General features: G+C 39.8%; 2 protein-coding genes across 2 annotated transcripts; both read right to left on the bottom strand.

Moving 5' to 3' along the window:
* Window positions 1-857: 857 nt before the first annotated feature.
* Window positions 858-7,322, bottom strand: LOC136443021 (glyceraldehyde-3-phosphate dehydrogenase 2-like). Its single transcript, XM_066440070.1, has 10 exons — window positions 7,318-7,322; window positions 6,419-6,596; window positions 6,006-6,118; window positions 5,153-5,243; window positions 4,650-4,765; window positions 4,058-4,291; window positions 2,399-2,477; window positions 1,999-2,085; window positions 1,526-1,623; window positions 858-1,029 (listed from the first exon to the last, which is right to left on the bottom strand). The coding sequence occupies exons 1-10, from the start codon at window positions 7,320-7,322 to the stop codon at window positions 960-962; spliced, it is 1,071 nt and encodes a 356-aa protein (XP_066296167.1). The 3' UTR covers window positions 858-959.
* Window positions 7,323-12,396: 5,074 nt separating this feature from the next.
* LOC136443022 (uncharacterized) lies at window positions 12,397-13,721 on the bottom strand. Its single transcript, XM_066440071.1, has 2 exons — window positions 13,709-13,721; window positions 12,397-13,058 (listed from the first exon to the last, which is right to left on the bottom strand). The coding sequence occupies exons 1-2, from the start codon at window positions 13,719-13,721 to the stop codon at window positions 12,397-12,399; spliced, it is 675 nt and encodes a 224-aa protein (XP_066296168.1).

Raw genomic sequence — 13,721 nt, forward strand, 5'->3', positions numbered from 1 at the left:
ACAAATGTAACAGGTACAATGTATCATGTTCGTGAGTAGTACAAAATATCAAGACATATATGCCTTTGTCTATTAACAATGCTAATGAGTTCCACATAACTTAAGTCTAAACACTACGGTATTCAATACGAGTGATACAGCATACGTATATGGAACTAAGTTTACCATCGTCAGAGATGATTCGATTTCTTTTTAGAAAAGAGGTAGATGAATATTGGCCTATGTACAAGGATTGTGTGTCTTAAGATTTCACTGCAGGACACTGGTGGGTCCTTCCATTTACTTCGCAAGGATGTGTGAACTTCTTTTTTCCCAGCTGTCTGACCTATTCATAAAGATGTTACAGTTGATGGTAAAAAATGGTAGTAGGAAATATAAAAATGTGTAAATAATGGTGGAATACTGTTACTATCATTTAGAAACTAATGTAAACATGTTATACATTATAAATATCTCTTAAGTTTAAGAATACAGGGAAAACATCTGTAAAGTAGAAATATTAAAAATATTTCCAAATTATCTAATTTTTACACCAATAAGTACTATGAATTGAAGATATTTCTAAATAATGACAATAACAACAGGGCCAATATTGGGCTCATTCGAAAGTTCTTTTGTCCAGGAGTTGCAAACTGAAAATAGATTTCAAATATCGTGCTTTTGCTTATCGAGTCTTTAAAGGTTAACCCTAACTCTAACCCTATACCTTACATATATCTATATGGGCCTAAATTATCTGCAAGGTGATGTCTTCATTGGATGAAATTAACGTCACTAGTTACACCATTCTTTAACTTGATTATCTGGCTGATGTCCATGTGCCTTACATATATCTATATGGGCCTAAATTATCTGCAAGGTAATGTCTTCATTGGATGAAATTAACGTCACTACTTACACCATTCTTTAACTTGATTATCTGGCTGATGTCCATGTGCTGCACTGGCGACAGTTGTGACCTATTCCTTGGTGGCCATGTACTGGATAAGGTCGACAACACGGAAGCTGTAGCAGATTTCATTGTCATACCTGTGGTGCCGGAGAAAACTAACAGTTAGACATGTCACAAACTATCAGAAATCTTACAAATAGCTATCAGTAGTATCAGCGTATTACCCATCATATACGTCTGAGCCACCGTTGTTACAGTTTTCAGGTTATTCCCTTCTTTGCATCTAACCATGTTTCTATATCAAACCTAAAAAAAACAATATGGTATGTGTAGCTGTAGAATCTTCACTTTTTTGCACAGTTGGGAATAAAACAAGACAGATGTTTGATGAGGAGCTCAACTTTACTTCTAACACAAATTGAAATTGGACCTGAGAAGCTGAAATGAAACTGCATATCCTTTACATGTGAATGTCCTGCTACTTTGATCTTAGTCTTAGCATGCATAGACTGCAGGATAAGCCAACAACTTGATAAGGCCAATAACTCCATTTTGTGCCTTACCATATAATTCACCAATACAAAAAAAAAACAATTTTATGCTGAGACTGCACCCATTAACACATATACTTACCAAGAGACAAGCTTGACAAAGTTGTTGGTCAGTGCAATGCCTGCCTTGGCATCAAAGGTACTGGAGTGGGTGTCGCCCAGGAAGTCCGCAGACACCACCTGGCATGCAGGCATGGAGAGGGGTGATGTAGGGAATAACAAAATATAGAAAAGATGCAATGAGAGAAGTAGCAGTAAAGAAAGATCAAAATAAATGTGACAGAGACAGCCCATTCACAATTAGGATATAATCTTTTGCCTGAATTGTCCAGAAAAATAGGTGGAAGACAGCTACCTGTAAAACATATTCAGTACATAAAAGCTAATCACAGAGAGCTGTAACTGTAAAGATACTACTATATAAAAGCCTCACATCTTTAGTTCTGGAGAACACTTGACTACATATTCTATAAAATTCTATCTATAATCCCGAAAACCAAACAATAAAGAGGATCTGCAAAGAGAATCTAAGCAAATCATCAAAATCTAACTCACATCCTCATCAGTGTATCCCAGATATTCCTTCAGTGGGCCTGACTCAGATGCAGCCTTCACAACAGCCTTGATCTCATCATAGGAAGCCTATGGAGAGGGGGAGGGGAGGTTAGAAAGTTGAATTACATCTCTGTGAGTTTGATTCAACATTCCAGTTTTAATCATCTGCTGATCTTGTAAATAATTGGGTAGTCCCTTCAATCAAGCTAGACTGATTTCCAAGTACACAAAGTAAAAATATAGGATCAAGAGCAGTAGATAAATAATACATATTAAGTTATGATGAGCAAAATAAAATTACAAATGACTTACTACCAGTGACTGACAAGTTGTTTTAAAGAATGAATAGATCTAGATGTTATGAATTCACACTCCGGTGATATGTAAATTGATAACTTACTCCCTTCTTCAGTCGGCAGGTCAGGTCGACCAAGGACACGTCGGGGACTGGCACGCGGAACGCCATGCCTGTCAGTTTCCTGTAGGATCACAGTAAAACTACAGTTAGGACAAGAAAAAATTTGTGTTTCCGGTTACGTGCTGACCCTACCCTTTCTCTGGGTCGACCGCTAGCAAGGGACAAAAACCAATTTCAATCTCACATCTGAGTGAGGAAAATTCAAAACAGAATCTAACTTGTCTTGCAACTTTTCTCACTGACTTCCTCTATTTCATACCCTGTTAACAGATTAAGGTTCTGAACAGTTCAGGTAAAAAAAAATGTTTTAAACATTGTATTTCTTTGTTCAGTTAATTGATATACTTTTGCTTGTACAATATATTTCTATATGAATTACAATATGGTGTTGAAAACACAAGTGTCCTGATGAGTTCCAGTTTTACGTTTTTAAACTGTATTTGTTGGATCACAGCCGAAATTTTAAAAAAATAAGAAAATAAAGGAAAAAGAGAATCCTTACCTACCGACGCCAATTTGTCAGGACCGTAACCAGAAACACAATGTTTTTTCTTAGGCCTTAGTGTTACATATGGGAACAGAACATTATTTTGCTATGTAACTTTTTATCATTTTTGTACCTAAGTTTGTTGTACCTTCGTGTTATATTTTGTTACTCCAGTTTGTTTTGTTTACGTAAACAAGCAGTGCTCATTACAAACCGCCCTTGTGGCGATATGTTGTCCCTGGATGAATAGAAAATTGAATACAAAAAAAAAAAATGGAAATGTCATTCCTCCTAGCTGTGCTAAAATGCTGTAGCTACCAATAACAAAACTAAACTAGAAAGGCAACATTTCGAGAAAACACAGGACACTCCCCTCCCATAACCTACACATCAAATATGACACCCTTAACATTTACTATAAGGGAATAATGACCCTTCTTCATGAATTATGGAAAGGAGGTTCTCATTAGCATAAGTTATGTCCAGATGTATTTAACCTTCCTAAAGGTAGCTACATGTGAAGTATGACATCCGTAGCATGTACCGTAAGGGAAATACAAGTTTTTGCATACATTATGCAAAAGAGATCCTCATTAGCATATTTTATGTCCAGGTGTATGCACCTTTCCAAAGGGTACTATATCTTAAATATGACATCCAAAGCATTTACCATAAGGGAAATATAATTCTCTGCATAAATTATGCAAATTATTGTCCTCATTAGCATAATCATGTCCAGGTGTATTCACCTTTCCTAAAGGTACAGTGTACCTGCATCTCAAATATGGCATCCACAGCATTTACCGTAAGGGAAATACACGTTGCTGCATGAATTATGCAAATGAGGTCCCCATTAGCATGATTTATGGACAGGTGTATTTACCTTTCCGAAAGGTACCTACATCTCAAATATAACATCCGTACCATGTACCATGGTACATATAACTTTCTGCAATACCATTAGTAGAGCTACCACCCCACATCTACTTGGTTTTTGACGGAAGAAGAAAGAAGAAGAAGAAAGAAGATGAACAGGCAAGCGAAAACAGTATATTCCCTCCCTACTAGAGGGGAATATAAAAAAAGTTCAAGCATTGTAGCACTAAAACCAGCCTGCAAATAAGACTCCTCAAAGTCTTGACATCTTTACTGACCCGTTCAGCTCTGGGATGACCTTGCCCACGGCCTCAGCTGCCCCAGTGCATGTCGGGATGATATTCTTGTGGGCAGCTCGGTCCTCACGCCAGGCCTTTGCGCTCACGCCGTCCACGGTCTTCTGCGTCGCGACGTAGGAATGCACTGTGGTCATGAGACCCTCCTCGATACCAAAGTTGTCGTTGATGACCTTGGCAAGCGGGGCCAAGCAGTTGGTGGTGCAGGAAGTATTGCTGTTTACAGATTTTAAAAACAAGTTGTGGTGTCATCTCTTGTGCACCATAAATCACAAACCAAGTTATAGAATTTCTTATTCATCCGGCTATCCATCCATTGACCCTTTCAACCAAAACAGATATACACAGGAATGAAAATTGTATACTTGTTTAATTTAAACGTCTTACCTCTTCTCGAGATATACAAATGATACAATGAAAGTCCATGATTACTAATTACGAAAACACTACTCAAGACAAACAAGCAAGATTGCACTACTTAATGCGACTGCAAACTTCTATGTTTTCTTTTTTTAATTTAGGGCGTCCAGAAGACACCATGTAGCTAATAGCCTGTAAATCCCATGGTTCCTACCTGACAATGTCCATGCTCTTCTCGTACTTCTCCTCATTCACGCCCATGACAAACATCGGCGCATCAGCGGAGGGAGCCGTGAGGATGACCTTCTTGGCTCCAGCATCAAGGTGAGCCTAAAATTCAGTCAGTAAATCAACCAATCATTAAAGAAAAAAATCAAGCTATATATGGTCAACACAACAGATACACCCGTTGCATGGCGTAAGTCAGCCATTGGTTCCTGAATTTATAAATTATTGTTTTCGGCTGTTTATTCACCATTCCCCACCATTGATGTAACATATCAGACCCTGTATATCAAACTTTCAACCGCCAACCTTAGGTCCCACAGTTTTAGTTGAAAATCGTTGGACGTCATTTGGTCTCCCATCAAAACAATTGTCACGATTCAGCCTTAATTTGCTACAATTAGAGTACATGTAACATGCACACTCAAAGACACACTCAACAGCTAGAACTAATGTCATTAGTATATATGATGACTCTAGCTATGTAGCTACCTTTGCCTTGGCGATGGTGGTAAAGTTGCCAGTGCCCTCAACGATGTACTCAGCACCTGCTTCCTTCCATGGGATGTTAGCTGGGTTCATCCTGGACAGAGAGATTTATTACAACTGTAAATTAAACATTCTTTGAAGAAATTACAAGAAAACGGGAAGCAGAAAAAAGGTTAGCTCAGAACAGGTATCATCTATCAATTAATACGACCACACTGATTATCTTGATGACATCCTCTGGACACTGCAAAATTGATATGAGCATGGGATGGTAAAAGTCCCAAGAAAAATTGCCTTCATTATGAAATCTAAGTGGTCATTAAGGATTCACAAATTACTGAACTTGCACAACATGGTATACCAGACAGTAAATTCCTTATTTTTGTTTTCATATTTCTTAAGGAAGAAGTTGCAAAACTTTGTTCGGGGATTAAATCTGTTGAAAAATATTTTTTGCAAGGAGTACGTTCAGGACAAAATAAGTTTGTTTCATCATAGGAAAGGGCATGACATCAATATTCACTTTCCAATACTGTTAGTAATTTAACAGCAAATATTTGCTGATTTTGAAGATTCTTCGTACCATTTACAGCATTGTCGCATGTGTTTTTTTGAAACGGACGAAAATTGATGTGTGCATATCTCATCAATACATAGGATGGTATCCTTGGAGGCTTAACAATCAACCCTCGTAAATTTTCTCCCATGATTATAGCTATTGATACCACTGAATGGTTTGTTTCAGTCACAATTCCTCCAAAATAATGCCTTAACTCTTCCAGGCCACACCTACCTAGCCTCAACCTTCAACAACTCTATTTTAAACTGCAAAACAGTTCAACTGTGTAAAACTTACTGATTGTAGATCTTGATTTTCTTCCCGTTGACAACCAGCGCAGAGGCGCCGGCGTCAGCGGAGACCTCGCCATTGAACTTGCCATGGGTAGAGTCATACTTGAAAAAGTACACCTGTAGAGGGACAAAGGTCAAGTGGTACTGTACCACGGCACATCTTCACAAAGCCAGGTCACGTCAGGATAGGTACAACACTCAATTCATAGGCACGTCTTACTGCAATTGTACTAGTATAATTTTTAAGTTTGTAGTTTTCGCTGTCCCTTCTAAACCATGAATTCAACATACCTGCCAACATTTGCTACCATTTCTTAATCTGCGACGTCTTGATTTTCACTGTGCCACAAATTTTAGGTGCTGCGACCTTAACACTATATACTAGTATGTCACACTTTGTGTGATCCCAGGACTTACCATGTCGTCCAGCTGGATGAAGGGGTCGTTAATGGCGACCACCTCTTGGCCCTTCTTCAGGCAGGACCGCAGCACCAGACGGCCAACACGGCCAAACCTACACCAGATCAAACCGGACGACAAAGATATCAGCAACCACACATACTTGACTGAATCAAGCTTCAAGCTTCTACCAACCCTTTGGTCAGGGAAGAGGCCCAATCAGCATCTGACAGAGAGAGACTGTGCAACACAGGCTACATATACTAGCGTTAGTACTAGACAGTCCAAGTTTTGGCACTGTCACAAATAGACTACCAGTACAAGTGCTGTTATTAAAGGTCATTGGGCTTCTGTCAGAGTGTCTTTCAAGAACACAATTGTATGCAGTTATAATAATGATGATAATATGATAATAGTCTTTATTGCATATTCCTGTCCAGAAGGGCTAAATGTACAGATGACCACACGTGGTCTATAAGAAGAAGAATGCAAAACATGAATTGATACAGTGCTACATTCTAACATTGAAAACTGAAAAAACGGACAAACTGTGGACTAATGCTAAACTAATGTTGATCACCCAGTAGTTTCTTATCTCTTTTTGAAACATTTGGAAACATGACTACATACTTTGTCCATTATTTGTACATTTCTTGTCTAATTCTATTGTCTTAAACAGCGGTTGCCGCTCATCTTCATATAAGCGCCAATCGAGTAAAAGTGGGTTTCATTTTCAATATATAAATCGGCACAGAATTCGCATGTTCTATTATTAGGAGGGGTACGGTTATGCCTGTTCTATGTGTAGGGAGTGGTCACTGTTGCGAAGTTTACACATCGCTCTGCGATAATATTAGTACATGTGCATGTTCATGATAAATAAGCTTCTTTCTACATATATTTGCAGTCACCCTTACTCCATTCAGTGAACAAAATTCAGAGAAAAACCCCAACTAAAACGTTGACTTAAAATACTTACGAAACGAGAGGTTTTTTCCAACATGAGGCATGGCTGAGATGTCTCAGTTAAGAAGTAACAAAGAAGAGAGAGCAGGACCTGAGAACACAATTTGAATTTAGGTTACAAGTAGCAATACTGGGAATGTCGGTGCAACCAGCCAAACAGACCCAGCAATCACTTGACCCAAGCAGCCCAGTGCTCCGCTCTTATATAATAATTCTAATTATAGCTTACAGTATGACGAAGCATCAGTACATTCTATCAAGGACTGTCCTTGATTCTAAATATAAGTCATCCACATTTCTGCACGTGAAAGGTTCTGTCCTCTACACACTGTTCACGTACACAATCGTAGGACTCTAATAATAACCCTTGGCCTTGGAGGGCTGCACACATCTGCTCTGTCAGCTAGTAATACAGCATGTAATGTAGAATATGGTGCCCTCAACATTTGCTTTCACTCAGCTTACAGCCAAACAGGGATCTCAGTCCTATCGTTAGTCACTGACGAAAGACAGTGGATGCTGTCTGAAACGTCTGACTGTTTCAAAATTTTATCCAGTTGCTTGAGTAATTGTTTTTGGCGTAGGGATCTGTTGTACTGGCTCACTTGGTTCAAAAAGGGAGCTGTTAGAAGGAGCACACCCAGGCATGCATCGGCAAAAACCTTTAATTTTCAGTTTCTTCAATGCAAGTTGAGATGCATCTACATGTACATGATTACAGGCCCAAACTCAAAGTATCCTATAACCTCCTTGACCTAACTAAACAAGAAAACAACTTAAACAAAAAATATATAATTGTTGGAACTTGGAAGGTTGCATTTTATCCCGACAACAATGCCAGAAAAAATTAACTGCTAGCATGCTTAATACACCTCATGACAAATGTCTGACAGAAAGCAACCGACAATCCTTTGCAACTTGAATATTTTGTGGTCTCACTCTACTGTCATATGATGCAATTTGGCTACACGTAACAAATATAAAAGTCTTTTGTCTTCTTCTTCATTGGTGAAAATTAACTTTATACAAAACCCATGGTATTTGCAGTATGTCAAAACCTTCCGTCTATTGTGGTAACATGAGACTGTGCTATCACACAGCATTTCATGTCAAGCCCTCTCTCCAATAATCGCTGATCATAGCAGACATTGGGCTCAGTTCTCCATTGTTAATTCTAGACAAGGGAAGCCATTTATGCAAATGAGCCGGGCAGGGCCAGACGCCGGTTGACCTTCCCGAAGTGGGCCGACTCTTTTCCTGCCTTCAAATAATGTTAAAGCTTAGGAGAATTACTTCAGTATTTTTAAATAAAACTTTCTTCCCGAGTTATGGGTCTTTAAAGGTTTGTGTTGACAGCCACTCGATGAGTAGGCGAGTCTACATGGATTTTTGTTTATCCTAACCCTAACTTATTTTTCAAGTGTCTTCAAATGGGTCAAACTTGAGCTGATTCGAAAGGTCTTTTGACCAGGAGTTGGAAACTGAAAACAGATTTCAAATATCGTGCTTTCTTCCCGAGTTATGAGTCATTAACGGTTAACCCTAACCCTAACCCTGGGTGTTAGTTTTCTTTTTAAATTATCCTCAAATGGGCCAAGCTTACCAAGGTAATAGACAGAGAGGACAACAGACGCATCCGTTGGATTAAGGAAGCGGTATGGATCATGATATCAACACCAGTGATGAGCCTGGACGAGCTCGAGGGGGGATACAAGCTCAGCCACGTTTGGGATTGTGTTCTCGCCGCAAAAGCGCCATGCACCTACATCGGCTACTTATAGCGACGAGAAGCAGTACTCTAGTCAGAAGCGCTGAAGAAGGTGTCTGACAGAGACCGAAACGTCAGCAGGTGAGATTACCTGGTTGTAAACTCCAAATATCATATGCTCTACCAACCTGAGGGAAACATTTTCGGGACTGCCGATAACTGTTCGGTTTATCGACAGAAATAGCTCTTTTACATGACTTTATGTAGGGAAACTATCAAAGGTTTCTCGAGTTATGCTCTTGACATACATACAGCTAGACCCATTCCATAGCTGGTGTAACCGAAAATATAACCTTCTCGGCGAAGGTAATGATATGTACGATACGCTTGAGTCTGTTAGTTTGTTCGCTGGTGAGTAAGCAGGATACGTATAACAAAGACGATGTAAATGGAGCAATTCAGCAGCATATATATTTATCGACAACAATGGATTTAGTGCGAAGTTGCCTATTTCCTTTTACGGTTATCAAAGCGAAGTGATCATAATTATCTCCATGAAAAATTGAGTTTTTTCATAATGATATTGTTTTGAGTGCGGCTGTGTGGGTGTTTGCGTGTTTGTTTCTGTGTGTGACCGGATGCTTAAAGTGCATATATGTGGGTATGTGTTAGGAGAACAAAGGTCAATGTCGATTTTGGGCCCCCTGGTATGTTACGCCTGAACTGCATTGGTGTTTTTGTCAAATCTTCCAAGGAGAATAACAGAAGAAAGGAACGACATATTTTCGTGTTATTCAATACGCAGGTACCTTGAACAGAGATGTACACAATGAAGTGCAAATTATGCAAATACAGACTGAATATGCATAATTAATGAGGATTATCTATATTTCCATTCTAGGCATGTTGTGACAGGTGAATGGTGAATGAACACTTCGAAAGTAGGGCAAGAAATCCCCAGGGACCCGACAGCTGGTCAAACTACAGAGGGATATACAACCAAACCTGTATACTTGATACATGTATGATGAAATGGTGATAATGTAAATCAGAATCTAATTTGCATTGTTAATGGGGGCATTTTATAAACGCACTCCGTTCAATGATACAACAGTTCAAAAATGCAACATATGTAACTGAGTAATAAAGGGACATTGATAGATATAAGCTATGCAAAAGAAGACCTAATTGGCATAACTAATGAGAAAATACTGTAATTCCATATTGGTAGATAACTGGAATTTCATACTTTGGAAGTTATGTGACAGCGCACATAGTTGAATGTAAATTATGCAAATGTGGGCCTAATTTTCAAAATATATATTTCATGGAGATTTGAGGTCTCCGAACTCTTTTTGTTGAATGCAATCCTGACATACTCCGGACAGGAGTTCATAAAGACTTTCTCCTTCACCAGCGGGGCATGAAGGGAGGCTATGATGATGATATTTCTTTGTTGAGAGAGGCTTACTACATGCATTAGTATTTGACTATTCATCAAGAGTAACACTCATCTGAGTATATAAAATTCTTTATTTTACTGTCGATATAAAGGTGGAGCAATGGAACTGTATTATGTAAACTCTAATTGTATTGTGCATATGAGGATAAAGACTTCACTTACATCTTGAAATAGAAAAAAAGGGGTGATCTTCTATGTTTATCAGATACTAACTAATACTGATATCTGATACTGACAATAGCCAGGCCTACCACCCGCCAGCAGCACGAGTAGATTATCACTTGAACTCATTTAACTCTAGAACTCTGAAGGAATGGAATCGTCTTCCAGAACGTAGAGTTAAAGCAAAGACTCTAGAGGCATTTAAGGATACCCTCAGTACCTTGTGGTTTATAAATCCAGCTACGGGTGGCGGACAGGGAGTACTGTTGCAGATTTAAGTTATTAGGGGGGAAGGGGGAAGAGCAGTCAGCAAATAGTCTTACCTATGATATTGTTTCACGTCTCATGGAGCTCTACGTCCATACAGGTGATCGTACACTGTACTGTGACAATTACTACACGTCCCCAGTTATTCCTAGACTTATCAGACGCCAATATACACATTTGTGGCACCAAGTGGAATAGAATGCCTTCAAAGATGCTACCCTGGCCACCCCACAACAGATGATCTGTATGACCAATGGCGCCCTCCTGGCCATGAAGTACGAGGACAGAAGGGACGGCAAGATGCTGAAAACAGCACACAGTGCAAAGGTGGTTGGCACTGACAAGCGCACCCGCGACGGAAGTGAAAAGAAAGCCGGATTGTATCAACCAGTACAACATGTATATGGGGCCGTTGATACATCTGATCAGATGGTCGCGTACATGAGTTTTCGTAGGCGTACCTTGAAGTGGTGAAGATGCCATTTTCCACATCTATAGCCTTGCCATCTGCAATGGATACCGTTGGTACAGGGAGCAGTACAGGGCCACCAATCAAGATCCTAACAAGACGTCAACACTTCACAAGGTATTCAGGAGGGAGATCGTGAAAGAACTGGTCGCCTCCTCGGACTATGTCGAGGTGGGAAGGAGAAGTCTGGGTGCAGGTGGCGCTGTCCTGCAACGGCATACCGCTGGCCATTTCCTGGAGAAGATTGCTAAGATTCCTTGTCTGCAATGATGAAGAGTCGCAGAATTTGCCAGCGCCAAAGAGTAAACGGTACGGTCGACGATCTCGGTACCAGTGTAACAGTGCACAGTCACACTGTGTGACGCCATGTATGGAGATCTACCATATATAAAGTAGCACTACATCCTGGCATATTTGAACAACCATGGTGTGGACAGTGACTAGGCTTAGTTTTTTTTGGTCTTCATAATCATTCAGATGTTGTCAAGACTGGTCAGCAACTTCGAAGTCTTGGTAGAGGGCCCCTGTGTTGGTGCTAGACAGCACTATATATAGTGAAATTATGTACTTTTTATCGCTTTTTAGGTCTTTATGGCCTTTAGAATAAATTGTAACAACTTATGCTGATGTGACAAAAAAGGCCAGACTATAAGCTTTTTACTCATATATATATAAGGAGAAATTCAAACTCTACAACTGGATAAAAATTCGGAGATTTATTTCCGGACGTTTCGAGTGACATCCATCACTCTTCTTCAGCGTCACTAAAGTGAACTAGCAGAACGAACCAGTACTTATATACAATAACTAGAAAAACGGTTTTTACATGGCAAATCAAACAGTCATGCATAAGCGACATTGTAATGTAAAATAAGTTAGGAAGATTCCTATGGTAAGACAACACATTGTAATGTAAAATAAGTTAGGAAGGTTCCTATGGTAAGACAACACCATAGGAACATCTATTGTCCTTTGGGTGGGGGGAGGGTGGAGTCCCAGGTACCCGAGAGTTCTACGCGGAGTCCTCCCTTCCTGTCCAAGGTTGGGTTGTAGATCCTCTCGTAGATGGCCTCCCTGATTCCGCGTTCGTACCATCGTGGTTCACGATCCAGGACATCCGTTGTCTCCAGTCTGAATGAGTGGCCCCGGTGATGTTTCATGTGATGGTAGATGGCCGATGAGTACTTCCTTGCTGTAGCCCTGCAATGTTGATTGTACCTTGTCTTCAGTGGTTGGCTGGTTTCTCCAATGTAGGTGTCGCGGCACTGTGGATGTTCACACTTAAGTCTATAGATGACGTCGGATTTGATGTGTCTGCGTACGCGGTCCTTGGGATGGACCAACTTCTGTCTGAGGGTAGAGTAGGGTTTGAAGCTGGTGGCGATGTTGAAGTCTTGCAGGATTCTCCGGAGTTTCTCTGAAACTCCTTGGATGTACGGAATAGTGGCATTCGCTGTTGTCTTCCTCTTCTGCATGTTTTTCTCGTTCGAAGGTTTCTTAGATTCGTCAGCAGGTTTGAGGGCTTTGTGAAAGGTCCATCGTTTGTAGCCACACTTGTTCAAGGCGTTCTCAAGGTGTCTGTGCTCGTTGGACTTGGCTTCTTCGGAAGTGATGATGGTGTCCGCTCGGTGAAACAATAGATGTTCCTACATTACATTACAATGTCGCTTATGCATGACTGTGTGATTTGCCATGTAAAAACCGTTTTTTTCTAGTTATTGTATATATGTACTGTTTGGTTCTGCTAGTTCACTTTAGTGACGCTGAAGAAGAGTGATGGATGTCACTCGAAACGTCCGGAAATAAATCTCCGAATTTGTATCCAGTTGTAGAGTTTGAATTTCTCCTTATATATTGTTTACCTAAATGTCTAACCTTCACAAACGTACTCATATATATATATATATATATATATATGTATATGTATAGAAAGCTGGCATTTTATTTGTTATATTGCCACAATATGTATGAGAGTGTGGATTTTGGTGAGGTGCCACGTGCAAGTGAGGTTGCAATTGGGTGGTTATGGGAATTCTTAGTTTATCATGTGATGAAGCAACATAATCATTGTAGTTGTCAGCTTGGAGGTTGGTGAACAGGTTAAGTCAAATACACATTGAAAGCAGAACAGGGTAGAAGTATTGTAAATACGTCCAGGTAAAATAAGAGCTTTGCAGGTATGTGTAACGTCTAGAAGAGCATTTTCCATGACGTTCTTAAATATCTTATAATTATTCTCTCGTCTCATCTTGACACTAGGCCAATGACACCCACTACTGCGAGCCAT

The sequence above is a fragment of the Branchiostoma lanceolatum genome, chromosome 10 (assembly GCF_035083965.1).
Source record: "Branchiostoma lanceolatum isolate klBraLanc5 chromosome 10, klBraLanc5.hap2, whole genome shotgun sequence".
Lineage (NCBI taxonomy): Eukaryota > Metazoa > Chordata > Leptocardii > Amphioxiformes > Branchiostomatidae > Branchiostoma > Branchiostoma lanceolatum.